The 24,086-nt window shown below is 41.5% G+C and overlaps 1 protein-coding gene across 3 annotated transcripts in view; it reads right to left on the bottom strand.

Annotated features, from left to right (window-relative positions):
* Nucleotides 1-1,504: 1,504 nt before the first annotated feature.
* Nucleotides 1,505-24,086, bottom strand: part of LOC113493694 (protein FAM102A) — a 57,498-nt gene continuing 34,916 nt past the window's right edge. For all 3 annotated transcript variants that reach the window (XM_026871680.1, XM_026871682.1, XM_026871681.1), the window contains 10 exons: nucleotides 7,667-7,797; nucleotides 6,745-6,925; nucleotides 6,440-6,588; nucleotides 6,222-6,323; nucleotides 6,001-6,140; nucleotides 5,771-5,868; nucleotides 4,589-5,305; nucleotides 3,284-3,395; nucleotides 2,994-3,102; nucleotides 1,505-2,908 (listed from right to left, as the gene is read on the bottom strand). In XM_026871680.1, coding sequence (XP_026727481.1) covers nucleotides 2,787-2,908; nucleotides 2,994-3,102; nucleotides 3,284-3,395; nucleotides 4,589-5,305; nucleotides 5,771-5,868; nucleotides 6,001-6,140; nucleotides 6,222-6,323; nucleotides 6,440-6,588; nucleotides 6,745-6,925; nucleotides 7,667-7,797 — 1,861 coding nt within the window. In that variant the 3' untranslated portion in view covers nucleotides 1,505-2,786. The remainder of the gene's footprint in view (nucleotides 2,909-2,993; nucleotides 3,103-3,283; nucleotides 3,396-4,588; nucleotides 5,306-5,770; nucleotides 5,869-6,000; nucleotides 6,141-6,221; nucleotides 6,324-6,439; nucleotides 6,589-6,744; nucleotides 6,926-7,666; nucleotides 7,798-24,086) is intronic.

The following is a 24,086-nucleotide window of genomic DNA, read 5'->3' as shown; positions in this document are numbered from 1 at the left end:
TTGATGTTTTATTATCCACGAGATGATTGTCCTCAGAATGTTAAGTTTCCTTTGAATAATCAATTCGAGACGAATGGCAAATTTGTAACGACACTCAAGTACCAACCCCTTCGTATATAACTTTTGACAAGTCATATACTTGTAGTATATATCACATGAAGTACATTTTCTAAGAATATTATCATTTTGCTTCGTATTCCCAATGTGTTACGTATTGTAGCTGTTTCCTGTGAATGTGTAACTTACGCAGAATTGCCAATTTGCTAGGGCGATACAGCTGTCAAGTTCAATATATCACGAATATCCAATGAATGATTTATTTGTAACAAACAAGTGAATTTCAAAAGTTTAAAGTTAGGTAGGACGTGTTGCAAGGTTTATACTGTGAACAATGAATGATGAGTTTAATTTAATCTCCACGCTGCCCCGAATAATTTGCTAGGAAATTCAAGTCGTAGTTGTTGTGAAATTGGCTTCAAAGTCTGTCACACAAAAACCTACTTAACGAACATTACCGAGTACCACACTGGAAGTGATACACAATCTGTAACATGCATAATGTTTAGCTCTTAACGGCTTTCCGATCGGTGGGGGGCAGTAGGACATACGCAACAATAGTGTAATGCTATTGTTTTTGCCGTAGGGGCTTCGCGCCATATTTTTTTAATCGTGGTTCAATCATGTAATTCATTCATTCACTTCATTTAGCTGGCTAGTTAATATAATAATAATAATATATCTTGGGACAAATCACACACGGTTATCCGATCCCAAGCTAAGCAGAGCTTGTGTTATGGTAACCAGACAACTGATAAACTTACTTATACATTTCTAAATACATACATATTATAGATAAATTACACCCAGACACCAGAACAAATAATCATGCTTATCACACAACATTTATCCTGGGCGGGAATCGAACCCACGACCTCCGGTATAGCAGTCAGGGTCACTAACCACTAGACCAACAGGCCCGTTGTGTTGTCACTTTTATAAATTAATCCTATAGTCTCTGATTTTAGGACTTTTTTGGCCTCTTGATATCCTCTAAGAGATATAATAACATAGTCATACGTGTATATTTTTAAACCCTAACTTCTTCGAAATTCCTACAGTTTTAACGTTCACAACAGGGTCGCTCAGTATACTTTGATTTACACGGGAATAAAAATGAGGAAATGTTTCTTTAATGCGGTAACTGAGTCCACAAAATAAAGTGTAGGGGTAGTTGGCGTGAGCCAAACTGACCCACGAAGATTCGTGTAAAAAATAAAAATTATTTTCCTACTTCCTACTAATATTATAAACGCGAAAGTTTGAATTTATGGATGGATGTTTGCTCCTCTTTCACGTAAAAACCACCTTTAGGATTTAGATGAAACGTGGTACAAAGATAGCTTATAACTACGATTAACATAGGGTTTATTCCGATTTAATGTTCCTGTGGGATCATTTTCGATTTGCGACTTACAATCTGTATATACTAACCAATTAAACACAATTTAGCTCTAGACACGTCCTTTATTCAAATACTGTACAGGCTTTATAGTATATGATACAATAACAACGTGGGCCGCAGCTCTGGCTGCGGGCGGCGGCCGACGAGACGGGTCTGGCGGGACCCGCGGGACCCGCGGGACTCACGGGTCCGGCGGGTCTGGCGGGACCCGCGTGTCGGACGTCGCCCGCAGCGGGCGGCCCACAGCGCAGTCCGCGGAGGCTGCGCTTCATTGGTAATTTCATTAACAAAGTTTTGCGACACCCGGCGAGGGGCCGCGGGCCGGCCGCGGCTGTGCGGCGGGGCTCAACACTGCGACGTTTATGAACACTCGACGGAACAAAAGTATTGTCATGATATAATCAGGCTAATAAATCAGTCCTTGATCCCCAAAATATTACAATGATTACATAATCGTTTGAGGGTCCCGCGCACAGCCCGCGGCCGGACCTCTAGGTTGACGGCAAGCCACGCGCTCAAGCTACGCAAAGGAATGACTTAGATTTACCTCCTCGCACTATTGATTATCTGTCACTTTCTCCCCACTAGAGCGGCGCTTCATCTTCGATTGGCACCTCTCTATATAATTTTTTATAAAATTCACAATGAAAATATATGGAGGGATTTGGAAGTACTGTTTCGATTACATGATTCACTTAATGGGTGACAAATTTCTAATCAATTATAATAATATTAGTACATACATCGATAACAAAAGTTCGCGCGATTCGCAGTCTCGTGCGTCGGCGACACGCGCTGACGTAGCACCACATTGTGAGCACTTCATAGTAACGACAACACAGCTCGGCCCGGGTCCCACCCGGCCGGACCCGGGCCCCACCAGGGCCGTTCCTGACCAGTTCGGGCCCTTACTGTACTCAACTTTCATTACTATATGGAGAGTGGAGGAAGCACAGACGCTACGCAAAATATAGGAACAATCAGTCGTCGAGTAGGTCGTCATATAATTGAAAAGTTTCCTACTTACATTTAAAAGAAGTAAAAATAATGTAAATCATACAAAACTCTCGGATTGCACGAACACAACCATTCTCTGTAGATCTGCTATCGAATAATAATAATTAACATTAAATTACGAGTCGTAAAACAATTATGGCATAATTTATATTATATAAAAACAATAAATATATGTATATGCATTGCTCGCGGTCCACTGCGGGACTGATATAAAAGCTAATACACAATCAGAGCAGGTCGAATGTGAATCTCAAGTAATACTGTCCACAACAACATCCCAGGCGGGGCGGGGCGGGGCCGCGCGGCCTCACCTGTTGTCGTGCGGGTGCAGCACGACGCGCTGCAGGTCGCGGCGCGCGAGGGGCGCGCGCGGCCGCGTGCCGAGCTCCGCCGTGCCGTCGCGCGTGATGAACAGCTGCAGCCCCGACGCTGCGCCCGGAACACCACACGTCAGAACCGATATTAACATGCCATTATACTTTTAGCGTAAATCAAAATTGTACGAGACACTCACTCTCGGCCGAGTCTTCGACGGCCTGCTTGAGATCGGTGGCTGCGAGCAGTTCGTCGATCAGAGAGTCGGGATTCACGCGAGTGTTCTCCACTCGTCCAGATATCACGTGCTGGAAACATTAAGATGGCGATTTAATACAAAACAATCAGATATTTCGAATATTGTCAGTTTACATAAAATGTAGCTAAAATTGTCTCAAAATCATTAAGACAGATACTACATGGAACTAAAATAAAAAAGATAATAATTAGATACAATATGCTAGCGTAACCCAGGCAAGTGTATGTTACCGGCGCGTCATCGCAGTCGGCGGGCGGTCGCTTGCGGCGGTCGGGCGGCCGCGCGCGCTCCAGCGAGCCCCCCTCCGAGGCCGACGCCGTCAGCGAGCCCGACGACGGGTTCCTGTACAACACGCGCTCGTAAAACACACTACTATGGAACCGGTTTATATTTGACAACATACCAAACAAATCGTCGAAATCAACGTCTCGTATTGAATCCAATACATCAATCAATTTAAAAAAAAAAAGTTTGGATGGAAGTGACAATTTTTGTAATAGAATAGTCGCGTAAACAGCTATTTTTAAGTAAATTATAACTGTGTACAATATAAACACTAATTTTTAATCACAGTTTTCAGATTCCAATATAAAAATTAATAAACACAAACATTTGATAATTGAATAAATTTAGTTGAAAATGTGCATTCTGCAAGGCAAGCCTCCGAATAGAATAAACACAAGCTGCATTGTTATTTTGCTGAATGTTAGGACTTAAAGCGCTTCATTACAAGTAACTGCTAACCCATGCATCATACTCTGTTATTGCCTCCACACTAGCATGCATTCAGAGCGTTAAATTGTTTAAGTGTTGTCAAGCGAATACAACATTCTCACAACAAATAGACATAAAATAGATGAAAAAAGACATGCACCGCGAATTATAAAATGCTGTAATCTTATACAATACAAAGAGTATATGTATACATAGTATTTCTAAAGACTATTTCTTATACTTTGTTGTAAAATATGCATAGTTTCTTTTCTATTTAAGCTATAATAAAATATAATTTAATTATGTCAGATAAAGTTTATTAAATTTAAAATTTGTAACATCTAACAACTAAAACATGACATAGAAGCCTGGATACATAAATAACGTATAATGGCATCGACACAACACAACATGTACAGTGGCGGCCTCGCGCACGGCAGTGCGAGCGGCGCCAGGCGGTACTGACAGCGCAGAGCTGGGCCGGCGCGGCAGCGAGCCCGCGCCCGCGCCCCCCGCGCCCCCCGCCGCGCCCCCCGCGCCCCCGGCCGCGCCCCCGGCCGCGCCCCCGCCCGCGCCGCACGCGCCGCACTCGCCGCCCGCGCGTCTGCACACCACACGACTTCAGCCGCTACGATACATACGCGGACGCCGACGTCCTGACACTACGCACGAGAGAATTAGAGACCGCGGCACACGGAAGACATTCACAGTTAGGAAGACAGGACAGAGCAGGAATTAAAACAGAACCAAGAACTAGCCCCGCCGACACCACCCGCAACCGAGATTAGTGGCCCTCGCGGGCGGCGGAGGCCGGCACTCACCTGCCGCTGTAGCTGTGGCGCAGCGTGAGCGCGTCCGGCCGCCGCGACCCCAGCCGCGGGAGGCCCGCCTCCGCCGTGCTCTTGGGCGTCGACGTCGCTACTTTTTCTTTATTCAGCGCTTGGTTAGAGAGACTCCTGAACCGATGTCTGATGTCTATGCGTTCCGAAGAGCCTAAATCCACTTCGGGATCGGAGGGAATGCAATAGAACTCGTCCTCTATACAGCCGGAGAGCCGGTTCGCATTCGAGACGAGAGAGTTCTTCCTGTGCGCGAGCGGCGTCAGGAACGGGAAGTTGTTAAACAACTCCTCGTTTTTCTTGTTCTTCTCGAGGAGAGCCGGGATCGTGTTCAGCGACTTCTGTTTGAATATTTGAAAATTGGTGAGTGGCTCCACCGCGGCACTGATAATATTGGAGGCAACTTTCTTCTTTTTATCGAAGTAGGTCGGCATCGCAAACGAACTGTCGTGGCCGTTGATGAGCGTCGCGTCCGGAGTCTTGTACTCTTCGATAGAGGGTGACTGGATCATGTGGCGCGGGATGACGTCAGGGGGGCCCGTCAGGGTGGAGTTGGGGGTGAGGTAGACGTCGGTCTCGCTGACCATTGTTTTCTCCAGTAGCAGCTTGCTGAGCGCGCGGCCCGAATGCCTGCAGGGCTGGGAGGGCACGAATAGCGTGGTGGTGGTAGTGGTGATAGTGGTGCGCTCTGAGCGTACACTGTGCGGTCCGGGCGGGGACGGGAGGAACGAAAACATAAAAAAATAAATTAATAAAAAGCAAGTAAATTAAAGTAGCGAACCGAAATTTAAAATAGAGGTTAGTTACCGTGCGTAACACAATGGTCAGTTATTAAACATGAAGCATAAACAATGAGTACTGTACAGGGCGCCGAGCGCTGCGCGTGACTCCAGGGACGGGCGAGTGGGAGACAGTCAGGGTGCCATGCAACCGATGGTAATGTGGTAGAAGGGACACGTAACACAAGTACACTTTTATGCCAACACTCTGTTATTGGCAATCAACAACCTGACCTTAAACCTTCAACAATTCACGCCACATTTGACTTATCTAAAACAATCACCGTGTTATACGAGAAAGAGGGGTCATGAGAGCGAAACCAATAGTGAGCCTGACCAGGGTTAGCTGGACATGTCCAGACCACGCTGGCAGGTTGCAGGTTACCTGTGGTGGTGCGGGCGGGACGAGTCGCCGGCCGAGTCGCCCTCCGAGCTCTGCCGCGAGTGCGCAGACGCCGCCGACGAGCTGCCGTAGCCGGAGGCCTGCGGACACAACACCATTGTAATGTCTTGGTTTAATGTCAATCATTACAAACTCCAATATCTATGTATTACAAAAAGGTAAAGTTTATGACATTGTAGAAGGTTATCTCGAAAATGTTGGTGCGGCCTCACCTTGCTACTCATGTCACCGGAAGTGTTGGAGGAGTTCCGCGAGTGCGTGTGCTGCTGCTGCTGCATGCAGGACGCGCAGGACGCGGCGGCCGGCGCGGGGCCCGCGCTCGGGGCGCTGCTGGCCGCCGCCAGCGTCAGGCCTGCGGGCAGGGCGTGGGCCGTCAGTGTCGGGGCCGCGGGAGGGGCCGGCAGGGCCTCAGCGGGGGCCTGCAGGTACTCACCGGGTTGGTCGGGCGCGGAGGTGCCGAGCGGTGACTCCTCGCCGTCGGGCGTGGGCAGCTCGCACGAAGGTACTAGTGACAGCGGCTGTGACATGCTACCCTCTGAAAACCCACAACAAGCTTGTTAATCTCCATTACAGATCGTACAAACAGATGCATTCGAAAATGAAATAAGGAATAATGAGAATTGTATGGATATTGTTTGGTGTTCGTGTTACCATAGTTCTTCTTCTTGGTAAGGGAGCCGAAGCCGGAGGAGGCGGTGGAGGAGGCGCAGTCGTCGTCGGGCTGCGTGGCGCCGGCCGCGCTCTCCGAGCCGCTGTCGCCGCCCGTCAGGCCCTCCGCCGCTTCCTGCTTGCGCTCCGGCCTGCAAGCAAGCGGGCACACTCCATGAATAGACACGCCACAAGCTAATTCTAGGTTGCCGGCTAACGATCTATCGAACTTATGATGATACATGTTGAGTTGCGATTACTACTCAACACAAGATCTATCTGTATAATTATGTGGTGGTGATACGCACACTTTGAACAGCGGGTCTCCGGAGATCATGTTCATCTTGATGCGCACGCGCAGCACCGAGTTGTCCTGCCGGCGGCGCGGGTCGTAGCCCTCCAGCAGACAGCGGCGCGTGGTCTCGCCGGCGCCCGCCAGCTCCGCCAGGTTCACGTCGCAGAAGCCCAGCTTCTGGTATGACCGGCCGCCTGCAAAACACAGTATCATATTGAGAAAAGCTTATACATATTTATACAATTATACATATAACTATGCTCTACACTACTCTACAGCTGAAACTACCAGAATAATATTTTTTCGATGCTCAGTCAAGATATTTTTCAAGGAATTCTGCCATTAAATTTCTAAATAGAAGGTAGTTCGAAGTATTGATTATTTCTTAAAAACTTTGAGCACTTAAAAGTAGTTATAAAGTAGCGTCGTTACAGATAACAAGTTGTAGATCGTTCGCCATGACGTGTAGGGAAGTCTGTCGCCAGCTTACGGCGGCGCAGGACAGAGACTAACTTGGCGAGTTTCCTTCATTTGGATCGAGTGACTTTGAATACAGAACACTCGGACGTAAGTTGCCGTCCCTGCTGACAAACTTGTAAATACATCGCCGCCGTCGACCGGCACTCGCGCTGAATTTTGAATATTTCAACGGTAAACTTACAAAAATGTTTAAGCGAGTCAAAGGATCGTTTAGAAGTCATTCAAATGTTATATGCAATCAATTCTAACATGGGATTTCTACTAAGCTAGTTAGCAGTAATGCGTAACTTCTTATAATGGATAGAGATCAACTCTGTGCGATGCAAAGCGATTTGACTTGTTATTGACGTTTACTGCACTGATACGTGATTCAGAGCAATTACGATTATTGTGACCGATATTTGGTACCTGAAACAATATGTTAATTAACTGACAAGTGAAGGCTGAATGCTCACCCTTGCACTCCTTGCGCACGGAGACCCGCATCAGCGCCGGCTCCAGCACGCCGGTGCTCGCGTTGGCGCACATCTTGCACACGAACGAGAACTGCGCGTTCCACCGCACTGCGTGGTTCCGCACCTCCTCCCTGTCAACAACCAAACAATCATCTTATTTTACACTCTAACTGGTCATATTAAATAGTGGTTATATGTGACACGCAATGAGCGACATCAGGTTACCGGCTGGCGGATCAGCCGTTAGAATCGCGGAAGTCGCAGCACACGAGCACCGTTCAATTTCAGTTTGTTGAATTAAACTAGCGGCGTGTTATATGTTTAACACAGTATATGCCGACACGATCTTCGTCGCGACGAGTAGCATGCATTCTTATGATGTATTTCCCACGATACGATTAAATCGTTTACCTATAACTTACTAAAGTCCACAAATTCAAAAATAATTTATTGCTTCAAAAGATACTTAGGTACACATAAAGCCTTAATATAAGCTTCGTCAGTTCAGTATAACGAAGCACTATAGGTACTTATGTTAATAGGTGAGGAGCGGCGTTTTCTAAATGAGATTGTTCACAGTGGCGGCAGTAGCTGGCTGAGTCAGGCCAGCGCAAGCACTCGGACGCGCCAGCACGACTTGTCTTAACGATCTTAACGCTTATTGTGTGCTGCAGGATGCCAACTCTCGATTACTGAACTTAGATACATGTGTGAAATACAACCCAACCACTACCTCGGCCGGCAACGTATTATTTTCAGTAACCATCTTTATTGTCAAATTCTATTAAACGCCGGTTATATTTTGAAATTCGAATTGGTAGAAGGGACACGTAACACGAATAGACTTTTATGCCAACACTCTGTTATTCGTGTTTGTTATTGTTGTCTGTTATTGACTACAATAGGAATCCCTACATACACACTAACTAATTCCCACACCGTGAATCCGTGTGGGGATCGAACCCGCGACCTTTTGGCGCGGAAAGCTAACCGTTATTAGCCGATGTGCCAATCGGGTCGTGGAGTGATGTGGCAGTCTGGCACGTCGCCTGATACTACACTAGTAATTACTAACGGCGAATGTTTACTACTAGCGCGAGATAAACAAACATCTTGTACGCGCCACACTGTTTTAATTAGATAACATCGCGTTTGAAAGTAAAGTTAATAGTTACAATCCTAACGTTAAACACGCCGACTGCCGACACTCTGCGCACTTGAATGAATCTAGACATGGATTGTATACTTGTGTGAAATGTTCATTATAACTCGAAAATATGTAAAACTGGATTCGAATGAGATCATTATAAGGAAAACTGATAATGAAATTGCCAAGTCGCGGCCGTCAAGCGAGATATGTCCCGTTGTTAGACAATAGAATAAATACACGATAATTGTGGTATTTACGTAAACTGCTCTAAAATGACTTGACATTAATATTTCAGGACAAATATTTATCTGCAGTTCGTCTCACGTGGTGACACAGCACATGGGGCCCGCTACGTCTAATAGCGTGTTTTGATCATATATCAGTCTACAAGAACAAACGTATGATGAATGGATCTTCATATTATGGCATTTCCTGTTGTAATTTCAACGCTTAATATAACTAAGTACGAATGAATTAAGATAACGTGTGTTTAAGCCATCATAATGTGTGTGACGTCACTCGGCACGCCAGTTAAAAGGATCAGCGTAATCCTCTGTTGATGCTTGGTGAAGGACGCGGCTCAACTCCAATAACTAATACCTCACACATATACATGGGAAAGATAAAAGTATACACGAATGTACTTATACTGACAAAACTCATTCTCTGATTAGTAGTTAGTGCCATTTAGTGCATACAGAAGGAATAATATTGTGGTAGAAAGTTTAGGATAGGCACAGATTGTAATTAGTTTAATGACAACAATTCGTCTCTGATGGCATGAGTTTTAGGTGCTCTTAATCATATCGGAGATTCCTAGGTGTAGCCCCACCACCATTGCTACTCTCGCATCTTGGAGGCTGCCGTATCTGCCAGCTGTCGATGTGACAGCATGAGTCATGTGCGTCGGCTGCGTCGCACCTCTCGGTATTTCCACTCCACTAGGCTCAAGTGACGTAGCAGCGCCCACCATTGTAATAATTGCGACACGCTTGCATTTAGATACGCTTCTCAGAATATACATGTAATGGACAATCAACAGTATTGAGAGGAAAAAGTAAGTAGTTTATTAATTAATAACCTTTCGCTAACTTTATTATTATGAGTTACCTATGTTTAATTACAAAGAAACGCAGTCGATCGCGAATGATATATATAAAAGCTTTAATTTTTAGCAAACATCTTTAACACCTGTTATGCCTACTGGCAGTAAATGTGACGTTTAACTTGCAATTATACATTACTGTGTGAAATTTACAGTCTATGTTTCTTCGAGAAGCCTAGTCACATCCAGGAATAGCATGTCGTGATCTCATAGGTATATCTTCGCACTTACGCAAAGCAGCTTAATTGAATGTCAATCAGCGCGTGGAATGTTCGTAGCAACCATGTGTATGGAATAAAACACAAATAGAGTGTTAAACATGTTCTATTAAAGAAACAGCATGTGCTGTAAACAAAACATAATTCGTTAACGAAGCAATTTGCAGTGAAACCAAACATCTCGGTCCGGTCCAGAAGTTGCAACAACAATTAGCGAGTAAGTCAACATACGATTCGCGAGCACGAGGATAGCTCGCACTGATCAATGATCAACAAACAAGAGGAGCGCGTGCGCACTGCCGGCCGCACGGGGATAGGAATGGGGTCGAAGCCCCGCCGAGGAAGTGTTGCGCGGCCGCAGGATGGATTGCGTTGCTCTATTGCTCGGCGGGTGATGCACGCGGATGTACCTGCTTCACATAGTGAACATAAACCTAAACCAGCTCTATCTGTTTAACAACCGTTAGAAAACACCAATTGAATAATGCACGAATAAATAATTTTATTGTATGGGATTAAGTCGTAGTTTAAATTTCAATTTATCTCATTGTTAAAAAGGTTGTCGCGTATGACATGTGAGATACATTTTTCTAAAACGACAGTCGCAATTACTCAACAGAACTTGAGATCTGTGTAAATTGTGAACCCAAACCCGCTTTCCTTATTGCCGCTCCAAATTATATTGTATTCCATTCTAGAGTAATAGCGAAATAAATCATGATTAACTGCCGGCTCGAAAACGGCTCAGTTTACGGCCCAACAATACTTCCCAGACGAACCCGATGCTGGTACATCACAGTACGCCTTCCACTGCTCCGCACAACAATGTTTGGCTCAGGAATAGCTGACACACTAAGAGATAACTTTGTTCAAGAATCAATATGTATGTCAATACAAATCATGCGTTATCTAGCATCACACATATTTGTAATGTTTCTAAGAAAACAGGTCAATGCAATATAATTGTATTCGTAATATACAGAATTAGATCTGCAGTAAACCAGAAGATGAGTTTGTCAATCGAAAACTTATAAATAATTTCTTAGAAGACTTCAGTAGTCGTGCCAAAAGCTATAACAAAGTTATAGCTCACGAGTTTCTAGAACACGAATTGTGTTTAGCGCTTCGATCTGTTCAGCTGGTGTTCACCGCCGCCGTGCTCTCTCGTGACAGGCCGGTCGCACTCCGTCACTGCAGCAGACCGGGCCGGCGCGTCAGTGTCAGGGAGGATGTGGCGCGCTGCCAGCACTCCTCGCGCTTCCGATCACATGTTGCGGTGGACGCGTTCGACTGTGCCACGGTTGTAACAATAGCGACACTGTTACCAGTTACACACTACTGGCCAGACGGACAAGTACGGTAGCTGATTCACTATGTAAATCAAACGAAGACAATCCCGTGCGAACATAAATAATGAATTATGTAACTTCAAGTTTAATAACAGCTCCTAAACAGATGTAAAATAAAACAATGACGTAAGAGATAGGACTCTTAACGACTTAAATTAGTAGCAGACAGCATATCAGCATAACAACTATCGGTGAACCGTTTGTATATCCAGTATCACAAACAAGACGATATCGCTACTTTTTGTTTAAAACTAACCAACATTTTCGTCGTTGATTAGGGCTGTTTAGATTTTATTGAATTTGCTTATTATGTATGGCCGAGTGGTTCGTCAAGTTACTTGTAACCGCTTAGGCCTCATTCACACGAGACTTAAAAAACGTTGCGTTAAAACTCGGCGTTGGTGCTTATATAACGTTTTCGATTTCATTGTTCATACGAACGCTATATAATCACGCTTTTTTCGCTTCAGTAAGACGTCGAAATGGTTTCTGCTAAAATACTAGCAATAGCGATGTGTGTTGATAAAAGACGAAAAAGAAAGCAAAAGGTATTCTGGGTTCATCCTCTGAATGAACTGAGATACTTAAAAGGACAGTCTGTGACACTGTACGAAGAGTTGAGGCAATACCCTGACAAGCTTTTACTTATTTTCGTATGCCTACTACAACATTTGACGAACTGTTAACAGTAGTGGGGCCTCGAATAACAAGATACCAGATTTTTTACCAGTTTTTTTACCGCTCCGCGCTCGTGTGAATATTAATACGAAGTTTCATGTGATGTATCCCTTTAGCGCCCCACGCCCAGCGCTCAAAATGCAACACTACTCGATAAAAAAGCGTAGCGTTTTAAAAGCATGGACGTATCAACAAGTACTTGGAAATGCAATTGTTTTATTTGAACACTTTTTTAACGGGCGTTAAAAAAGCTCCCGTGCGAATCAGGCCTTACACTATTGTTATTTTCGCGATCCATTCAAACAGAACCGAGCTGATACGTGTAGCAACAGCGGTAGCCGCGCCGATATCGATGACGTGCTACAGGTAAACAGATGAGTGTGCTATGATATCAGCGCGATCTGGCCGACTGCGACTGCTGCGCTCCGCCGACGCAGCGCGCGGTGTTTGCCAAGCGCTCGCGTCACCGAGGAGATTCCCAATGTTTCTACAACATTCATCGCTAATAATGCTAATATTTTCGAGTGGGATTTTATAGCAGGCGGTGTTTGAAACATTCAGTTTTTTTAAGATGTTTGAGTCATTCAAAAAACTTCAGAAAAAGACAATCGTGATTCATTCATAAACGTATCTGGAGATCTCAATCTATCTATATCTTTTAACCTCCAAAATTGACTATGTTCCTCAACTAAATTATGCATAGATTAAACTTAAAAACCTTCCTCATGAATCACTTTATCTATTAAAAAAAACTGCATCAAGGGAAATAGGGACAGAAAAAGCGCTTCTGTTTAATGATATGTAGTGATTACAATTTATATACAACATTGAATGACTAACATAGCATTAAACCAAATTCCGTAAACAATTCGTACTAGAATCCCGATAAAGTAATTAATCAAAGATTATTTATAGCCGTGTTTGTAAACTTTTGCTCACCTTTGAACCTTCAACCGTAACTCGTAACTGAACTGATTAAAACGTACCTGTAGGTTACGGTAGGTAAAATACCGAGTCTTGTCACGAAACCCTGGAGGTAACTGATTTATCTATGTATTTGCTGAAGTAAGCAAACGTACGTTTACGTAAAAGTTACCTAATCGAGATTAACTGGACAGAATGAATTGGCCATTCGCTGACATTAGCACTTAGTATATTAAAGTGATGTACGAATGAAAGCTCGTTTCAAAGCAGTTTTGCGATGTTTGCAGAACGTAATCAGTAACCACCAAATAAGTGCTTGGTGGAAGAGGTGCGATGTGTGCGTCTCGCTGGTCCTTTCACCCGCGCGACGGGACGCAGTCGCGCGCTCCACTCGGCCTTGCCCGACCTTGTCCCGCCGCGCGCTGCAATCAAGTGCGTTGGCGAAATGCCTTCCACAACATTGCAACTGATTTAAGTCTGTTCTTTAAACAAAAACATTCCCTTCCTTGTTTTGGACCATGTTTTAACTGACGCAACCAGCAAAATTATTGTGTCGTTTAGGTTCAACCTATTGTGTCCGTCACACTACTCTTTAATTCTTCATGGACTTTCTCCGTCTTGGGGAGGATAGTGTCCATCACCTTCCATAGCCTCATAAAACAAACCTTGTTGAACAGCTTTTTCTGCATCAATGACAAATCAATTTGAATAGACAAAAGTCTATAATTTAGTATGAATATTAGAATACAAACAAAATATTTGGGTTATAACGCGAATGATAAACATTGTCAATGAATCAGAGGATCCTACGCTTGGCTAAAATATCCGTCGGTGATGCGTTTGTCATTTTCTATTAATATCGTTGCGGACGCAGGGACGTGCGCGCAGGGCTGCCACCTGCCACTCTCGTTCCACACTTTACGATATTATTTCCCACAGGAAAATGAATCAAAATATATTTGTTTCCACTTTTAGATTTTAATTCCGTTCAGGAAATGGCGGGCATTTATTTTAAAATGTTATATTTTATTAAGTGTCAAAAAGACTAGGAAGTTGAAAAGAAAAAGATTGAGTTACAAGTTTAATGTTTAGGGTACAGAACTGTGAATAGTTCTAAATAATCTATAGAACCATCTACCGAGCAAGTATAAGGAAAAGTATGTTGATAATGAAGGTAATTCCCAAGTTTACGTCACCTCGGTATCCACACGAGGATAATAAACTTCATTAAATCGTTTGGGCTTGAAAAACCTTTTAATAGTATTCTCACTTACCTGTCAAATACTGAGTAGGTACACAGGCTTGAGACGACGCCTGTGCACACAGTATGTGCCATTGCATTGGTCTTTTCAGAACAAAAACATTTTTGCTAAATGTTTCTATGTAAGAAATGTGCTTTAACACATAGCGCGAATGCATTATAAAGGCAATGTCATTTGCTGTAGTTGTAATAACTTCTAATCGACTGTAATAAATAACTTAAAAATGTACTCGTATAACTGTATGGCGCATTAGTCTACGTATTGATAAGCTGTCTTCATTCAACAACTAGTGCATTGACATAATATAAAGAAAACCACGTGAATAAATAAATGGGGCGGCTAGAGCTCCTAAGCTGGTATTACACGGCATGTTATATAAATAAGTATTACACAGGATTATGATGATGTAGAAGCCTTAGTGCAGCGCGCAACATCTTAGCATCAGCGTGATAGCCCTAAGCAAGACCAGACCTTCACGGCATCCAATTCATGCTTAGCAGTATTGTACTAATTATCCAGACGTGCCCACGTGCTGCCTACATGTCGCCCGACAAGCACCACTGTAGCGATACTAAAGTGGAAGCTCCATTGACAATGACTCTGAAATGTTGAAATGTCTAAAATAATTTTGCAAAACTAATATTGTTAACACGACGCTTCCATTGTTCGATATCAGTAGATGTTACGTTGTCAGTGGCGCGTACGTCAGGCGGCTCCACGTTCCACATCGATCACTTGACCAGCGTCGCCGCGTCGACCGGATCGGCAGTGCGAGGCACTGGAGCGTAGGGACCGTCGCGTCAATGTCGAGCCCTTAAATCCAATTACATACTTCCGCTCTACAATGTATCGAAATCTATGACATTTATTTTGATACTCTGTTATCCTAGACCTTTCAGTAGGTATAACTTCTACAGGAAATTGTAGTTAAGGAGTTTTTGAGTAAGGTTAGTAACAAACTCCTATAATATATAAGTCTAAAGGGAAACATTTCAAATCATTTATCATCTCATAGCATTTTAAAATTATTAAAAAAGGCATGGTTCAACAAAAACGAAATTCAGTGTAATTTTGTATGAAAGATAAACAAAATGGTAATTTGGCGACGATTACAGGAAATGAGTGTGCGAACATCAAAGGTGACGGTGGAGTGTGGAGAGGGTGGCGGTATCAGCGGCGTAGGTGGGCGTCGCACAGTGTGTTATGAGACCCATAATTTGGACATGATCGTTTTCGGGCAGAAACCGACAGTTATCATGATTACAAAGGCAGGAGTAGAACTCCTGGGTGATAGTTTTGTTTAGTTTAGGAGATATTTCCTTTTAAAGTTTACGCTTTTTTTTGGCCGAAATTTACAAATATAATTTTAGTAAAAAAAGTATCATAGATACATAAGATTGTGAAAAGCCTTTTGATAGAGCTATTAAAGCCCATTCACCAAAGGCTTTGGTAATGCTGTACTACTTATGAATATGGAGATATACATATTTTTCAAAAAAAATACATTATTTTTTTTCTACGGAACCCTATTGTATAAGCATCTGATTTTTATATCATTTTGAAGCCCTTTGTATATACTACTTACACAAAAATAATTACTTGCTTATCTCGTGGGATCTCAGAGATATTTAAGAATAAAAAAATTATTCAGGGTTGTCACAATTATAAGCCGAAAACAAAAGCCCAAAAATTCGAACTATTCTAAAAATATTATTTTTTATTTCCTGTTTAACTACCTATCTATGCCCATACGTATATTACTATATGGATTATATTAATTATTCTACACATTAAGCATAAGTCTCATAAGAGCAACAAATTTTCTCCAAAAAAAATCGAAAATACTATTTCGGTTAAAAAAAGTCTATTTCTTTAAATTATTTTTAGAATAGAATAGAATATCATTTTATTGGATGTAAAATTTTACAATGATTTGTCCATTGCCATAATATTACTCTACCACCGTTTCACAAAGGCCCCGTGATTAAGGAGGAAAGAAATGGCGAAAGAAACTCCTCGAGCATCTTTTCAACTTTTTGCATATATCTAGTACAATTTTACTTATATCTACTACAATTTTTTCGAGCATATCCATTTCATTTTTCCAACAGCCTTAGCTGAGGTGGATAAGAGGTTGGAAAATTAAATTGCTGTCAAATCAAAAGAAAATTCTCAGTTGCAGCACAAAGTCTAGATTTGTGCCAGGTTAGTGGCAATAAACTTAATTACAAGGGACCGATACAGCCCGTTACTTTTTTTGGAAGTACAGGTATCTATGTACTAATTTATTCTTCAAAGATATTATCTTCAGTAGAAAGAACAAACATACTATCACGCTGCTGTTCTTCACTTTCCTCTTCTGTTACATCATGCTCTGTCAGCGCGGTATTCACTTGGAGGTCATCCATTGACACTGGTTTTAATAAACTTATAACAGTTGGTGGCAATGGTAGCCATTTTGGTCTTTTTTGTTTTTTAGGCTATAAATAATTGGATCCGATGACTCCAAAGCGCGATGGAAAAGGTCGCTCCTGTATGATATTTTCTATGCTTTTTATTGCCTATATTTAATTTAACTTCTTAACGTATTTTACGAAAAAAATACCTTGGTTAATTAACCAAGATTAATTACGATTTTGTGAGAATGCCACATTTATTTTGGATTTGATTGATAAGGTTTCAAAAAAATTAATGAAATAATCTACGAAATCCATACAGATTAAGGGCCGAATTCATTTAATTTCTTTTGACAAAAAAGTTTTGTGATAGCCCTGAAGGCCGAAAATTTCAAATACAACATAAAGATACATAACAGAGAGATCCCACGAGATAAGCAAGTAATTATTTTTGTGTAAGTAGTATATACAAAGGGCTTCAAATTGATATAAAAATCAGATGCTTATACAATAGGGTTCCGTAGAAAAAAAATAATGTATTTTTTTTGAAAAATATGAATATCTCCATGTTCATAAGTAGTACAGCATTACCAAAGCCTTTGGTGAATGGGCTTTAATAGCTCTATCAAAAGGCTTTTCACAATCTTCTGTATCTATGATACTTTTTTTACTAAAATTATATTTGTAAATTTCGGCCAAAAAAAAGCGTAAACTTTAAAAAGAAATATCTCCTAAACTAAACAAAACTATCACCCAGGAGTTCTACTCTTGCCTTTGTAATCATGATGACTGTCGGTTTCTGCCCGAAAACGATCATGTCCAAATTATGGGTCCCATAACACACTGTGCGTCGTCGGGCCGCGCGGCATTGTCCAGCGCGGGCAAGGTCAGCACTTGACCTGCGCGCGGCCGTTGACAAACAGTCATGAAACTCATCTCACATCATAACAACAATCATTTAGAAAACATATCAAGCTCTAGATCAAGTGCATTCCCAATAATATTTGAAATTAAAAAGTAAACTATAATTAAATCTACTGAACAGTACCATCGGCAAAGTGCTGGTAGTATCTGTAATTGGTTTCATACACGGTTGGAGGCTATTATTTTCAACTAGTAATCTATTTACACGCGAATGATATAAATCATCTTTTATCATAGTTTAGTTTGATGATTTATTAACAAATGGTTATTTTACTATTAAAATTCCACAGAAACCGAAAGTAACGAATAGTGCATGCACCATCAGAACAGATACGTTTCATCGCCAAATATTTAGAGCTAATCCCAGACAATAACATAAGCCAAATTAGACCGGAACGTATTCCTAGACGGAGTTTACTGCTCTCAAAGTCTAGATTTCAAGATTTATAGTTTATAGAACGGACAAGCATTTGGTTTACATCTGTCAACAACCACTTGACCTCAAATGATAATTAGTATAAAGTATTTCACAGCCCGTTGAGTGAGTATACTATTTCATCATTTCAAATCAGGATATTGATCAGTGAACGAAAGAAGAAGCCGCCAGAAATTATGCATATTCGGTCCTATTAACAAACACGGAGTTAGCCGAGACTAAATACTCCGTGTTTTAAATTCGGAGTACTTAAATTCCGCATTAATAAACTTGAAGTTAGGAAGGACTAAACTAATCCGGATCTACTACTGGAGTAAGATTTAATCCAAGGCGTCACATGGTTTAACTACAGACTAAGCATACAGTAGCTGTGCATTTTGAGGTTTGATTAGAATTTTAGATGATTATTTGTTCGTAAGTCGTGGCGCGTGATATATTTTTATTTGTGTAATAAAATGGAGAGAGACTATGTTATTGAAGATTTCAGGGTGATAGATGAAATAAATGAAGTTGAAATTCATATGATGTTAATGAGACGTGTAAAAATGTATAAAAGTCGCAAAATCCTCTGGAAGAATTGCAAGAAGCGGAGTTTAAATCTAAGTACAGATTTTCTAAATCAACTGCTGTTTTTATTATTGATAAGGTGAATAATAAACTAGCTATACAACCTAATCTGTAAGTTTCAGATGAGGTTGCATTCAAAACTGAATCCCACCTACTTTACTTGTTAGTTGACACGAATGACACGTTGACTTGATATAAATCACAACTCGCACTGCAGAGTAAGAGCCCGTGTACCCCAGACCTACATTATTTTATAAAAGCTGAAAGTATGTTAGCGGAGGCTCCCAACATAGGTAAGAACAATGGTCGATTATCGAGTTTGGTGGCTTTGGCAGATAAACGTTACTTGCTTAGGAGCATCTACTGACAAAGTTTCAGATTTTATAAATAACGTAGGTCTGGCGTCCACGGGCTCTTAGACCACTAAATTCGTTCAAATTCGTTGAATAACTCACTCTTTTTACTTTTAACAAACGTGTGGGTTGGGTTGCCATAACATTCGTCTTAATCCCGGTGTAAGGAGTGTATAGTTACTCCAAAGTTACTTCTGGTTTAATAATGACATTCTAATTTCGTAGTTAGTACTTTATTACTCTCGGATTAAGAAGTCCAAAAGTAACGTCGAATTATCTTGGGACAATGGGACTAGAGGATTTTTATTAATCAGACAGATTATGTTTACCAATATTTTAATTTGTTCAAACTTATTGCAACACATAAATCTTAAGGCCTCTTTAGGGCTTTGCTCTGCACTTTAACACCAAAAGGCCTGCCTCATTGACAAAACTGTAGTTACTAAATCGGGCTATTTTATATTGCCTCACCCCCTTCCTCCTCCCTCCACTTCAGCAGCCTGCGGGTCCAAGACGCGTCAACACAATTAGTAGCAAGCAAACAGTAATGGCGCTCACTCGAAACGTTTTCACGCACCACTGCCTCTCCGGATTGCATTTGGATTAAGTTCTGAGCGACTCAAAGTATTAGAGTTTTGTTATCTGCATCACGGGTGTCATTTGTGTAATGAAGATCGTTAATCTTGAGCACAGAGCTGTAATTAGCCAATTAAGCCGAAAACGTTTTTTTAAGTCGTTATTCAACATGTCTCAATGTCAATGCATGCAATTTAAAGCAGCTTATTTGAGACCTGACCTGACCTGTCGGCACCTAACAGGTTTTGCACCCCTGATGTGATCTGTTCAGTTTAAGGCTAGTCTGCCGGGACTAGTGTTAAAAAATTGACGTATTTACACACTCCTGTTCATTGTACACGCGCACTACCAAATATACAACAATTTCGAGCACAAGGTAATTGTTGCTTAAAGACTGAGTTTCTAGGCCCCACTTAATTTGTTGTCTGATGGCAGCTCATTTTTTTTTCCCATGCAATTTAACTTAATAGTTATTAACATGTTACAGGGCTAGTAAAAACTACAAATTAAATGATGACACAAACCTTTACTATTCCGCGAACCAAGTACGCTGTGTTTGATAAAACTTTGTGGTAACAATTACAAATATTACAAAATGTGTCGCTATGCAGACGTAGCACGCGTTGTTATAATTTTATGAATAATAGAATTAATGATAATAATGCTCATTCAACATTGTGGATGTGTTATTAATACAAAGCGGATATTTACAGGCGAGTGTGTCGGTGAGGCGTTCATTGAACGTCGCCGATTGAATGAGCGGTCGTGATGGAAAGCGAGCTACGCCGCAGTATTAGACAATTAAAAATGCGTACTTATTACAATGCGTTCAATCTAGCAGCTCGGCGGTCCGTGGGGAAACTCCGCACAAGTCTGATTAGCATTGAACCAGCATTATTAGTTTATAGAGACCACGTTATTGGTGGTACTCGTAAACTTTATTACACTAATTAACAAAGAGCAGAGGATCTTGCTGCTTGCTAAGTTATCATTTTACACATATCGTTAAATTCTTTAGTAATGGGTTTATGGTAAAGCTAATGAGGATTCCTAGTGTAGGCAAGTTAAAAACTACGATGTTACGAAAACTCGCTAGTTAAGCAACGAGTCCCTAAGAGTTAAATATACTTTCATATCTTATTTCTAAAATTGTGCTAATAATGGTTGGGATCATGTATTGCAGATTGAGCAGAGATCTGTTTGTCGCGCGGAACCAGACGCGGGTGAACGGCCGGAGGTCGAGTCTTTAATGCAATCAACCTACCCCCGCCGCCTTCGGCTAGACACTCGCCAAATTGCTTATTAAAATGTGTAACTATCTAACATGTTTGCTGTACCCTTATCAAGCAGGATGAAATCAAGTATGTATAATAAAAGCAATAAAATACATTGCAAAAAATAGGGACATTAGTTATGCCAATAGAAACCAGCTAGAACTAAACAGTGGAACATTTTCATTGGGCTGTGTCTGTTATTCTGTAAATACGTATTCCTTGACAACAGACATCGTAGCGACCTAATAGAGAACACCAGACTGTCGCAATTAATTGATGGAATGAATACCATCTATAAGTGGCAGGAAGCTTTCTAGAGCAATCTGACAAGGTTCAACTATCGCATGATTGCCAAAAATATAAATTTAAACGAAGTACTTAATCAGAACGGAAAATTTCTAAAATCTCGTTTACTCAATATTGTTGGGCATCTCATAAAAAAACGAGTATCTTTTAAAACCTTTATTAAGCTGTTTTCTTAAAATGATTAAAGACAGTTTTCCTCTTTGTGACCTTTTATGATAATACAATGATAAAGGACAACTTTTACCAAGGTTACATACGAATAAGCGTGGTGTTTCAAGTCGGGCGAGCAGCCACGAGCTCCGGGTTCCGGGCAGATAGAGCGCTGGTCGTTCACACTACCGCTGTACGAATTTGATCCACCGAGCGTCGAGCATCGACCCCGCAGCTACACGCAAATTGGGCTTATCAGCTATAGCAGCCAGGCCCGAGCCTTTGTCTTACAAATACAGTAGGAAGTGATAAATCTCAATTTGCACGGATTCTTGTTTCTTTAACAGTAAACACGACCGTTGTATGGAACTCGAATTAGGGTTAATTGGCGCAATCAAACGTTGATCAAAGTTGTTTGTGCCACCGCTAAGCTAAACAGTCTTTGTTTTGAAAACAAGAAAAACGGTTCTAACATTTGTACTGAAGCTTTGTTTGTGAAACTGTGAAGACGTCAGCGGCGGCGCCGATACGTGCGGAAACCAACGTGTTCAATGGAACAGACGCCGTTAACACTGAATATGTCTTTCAAATAGTATTATTTACAAGTTAGTTAATAGTATTCATGCTAACAATATAATGATTTTAAGTACCGAGGCGCTGTCCGACTTTCGCGTGATATTTCTGTGAAATGACACCGGAATGTTTACAAACAATTAGATATGAATCTGCTTTAAATCCACGGCCTACATTACATTAGGTTAATGAATCGCTTAAAAGCTTTCCCGATGAGTGTTCATATAATGTGCGTAGGAGGCGGGCCGCGCTGGCCGCGCACCTGTCTCCCGGCAGCCCCCGGCGCCACGAGGACCCGGCCGTCCTAGTTCACAAAGTGTGAGGTTACTGCGTGTTCCGGGAGTACGGCGACGGCGGGACTAGCTTCTGTTACTATAGCTATGATAAGTAACACTAAGTTACTTATTTAACAGTTTGCTTGTGATATAGCACGCGAATCAATTGATTGAGTAGACATGATAATGCCGTGCCAGTTTTTCTCAAAATAATAAAAATCATATTGTTAATTCATCGAACGTTCCATTTCAGCTTACATTTATGTCTTGGCTTACACAATTATGACAAGAAGTGAGATTGTTTGTATTTTTATCGGCAATAGTACCAGAATGTCCTTCTAGGCCTATCTATTCCCTGTCGCTCCATCGATATGGCGCACAACACGCTGACGTCAGTCTTCACAATGGCATACTTATGATAACGTCTTGTTTGGCTGCGAATCAAAATTATGACAAGTTGACATATTCTCGAAGGAGCAGTGAACACCCGGTTGATACAAGCCGGCGGTTGTGCTTTATAGTCTAAATCAGTGATATCAGAGGAACGATTCGTAGAACTAAAACAGTTATTCAAAAGACCGACTAACTCTATGCGCCTATTATGTTGTACATCACGGAAATGTGCTGCATGTTTTCTTCTAAGATATAATAATATCGCTATAATAATAAATCAGCATTAGACAATATACTGTGTGTCCATTCATCGGAGCTAGATATTATGCGCACACACTTACAGCCCGAGTCTACGGCTGCACTAGTGTGTGTCGATGGTTGTCCACACGCGTGGCGCACGTGCTCCGCCGGCCTCGAGGGCCTAATATCTATTATATCCATGAAGAGCATGCAATGCCATGCATATATTAAATCGCTATCAGTCAACGCGCCTATTGAGTAGTGTTGTTAATCGAATCCGCCGTGTTGGATCATATCGTGTATCAGTTATTATATAGCTGATAACAACATCCGTGAAACTTCAATGTGCACTCCTTTTATCAATAAAATAATACTGTCATTGAAGTTATTCGTAGTGTTTGGAACAATTATGTGGGCCGAGATAATGCATAATGAACGCCTCGTAACTGTCTAGACTCCGGTAACAGATGGCAGTAACTAAGCAGTGGCGTAGCTAGGGTCACCGTCGCCGGGGCGGGATTCACCCCTTGGCGCCCAAACTAGGGGTCTAAAAAAAGCTCGTTCAATTTGTCACGAAGTAAAAAAGTTACACCTCTTTGTTTATGTTTCGTTCACGCGCGGAACGTCGAATTTTTACATGATAATTTGCCGCCCTCCTGATACTGGCGCCAGGGGCGGACCGCCCCTCAAGACAAGATAGCTCTAGAACTAAACATTAAATTAACAAGTTATCAATATATTTAGATACCAGCTGTTGCCCGCGACTTCGTCCCCGTGGGTAGAAGATATAAGTTATGATTTATACCTGCCCTGATTATTTCACATTTTCCATTGTATCTTCGCTTCTATTAGTCGCAGCGTGATGGTTTATAGCATAAAGCCTTCCTCGATGAATGGTCTATTCAACAAAAAATATTTTTTCAATTTGGACCATTAGTTCCACAGATTAGCGCGTTCAAACAAACAAACAAACAAACAAACAAACTCTTCAGCTTTATATATTATATAGATATAGATATAGATATAGATATAGATATAGATATAGATATAGATATAGATATAGATATAGAATATAGATATAGATATAGAATATAGATATAGATATAGATATAGAATATAGATATAGATATAGATTACTATAGACTATAGATATAGATATAGATTAGTATAGAAGTATAGATTACAATAAAGATAGGTACATGAAAACATGCACCACGAGGGACAGATACAGCTCGGTAGGCGTATCCTGAATACGTGTCATACACAATAAC

The sequence above is a fragment of the Trichoplusia ni genome, chromosome 5, assembly GCF_003590095.1.
Source record: "Trichoplusia ni isolate ovarian cell line Hi5 chromosome 5, tn1, whole genome shotgun sequence".
In the NCBI taxonomy this organism is placed as follows: Eukaryota; Metazoa; Arthropoda; class Insecta; order Lepidoptera; family Noctuidae; genus Trichoplusia; species Trichoplusia ni.
Note: the sequence above shows the minus strand (reverse complement) of the source record. Positions and strands in the feature narration are given on the sequence as shown.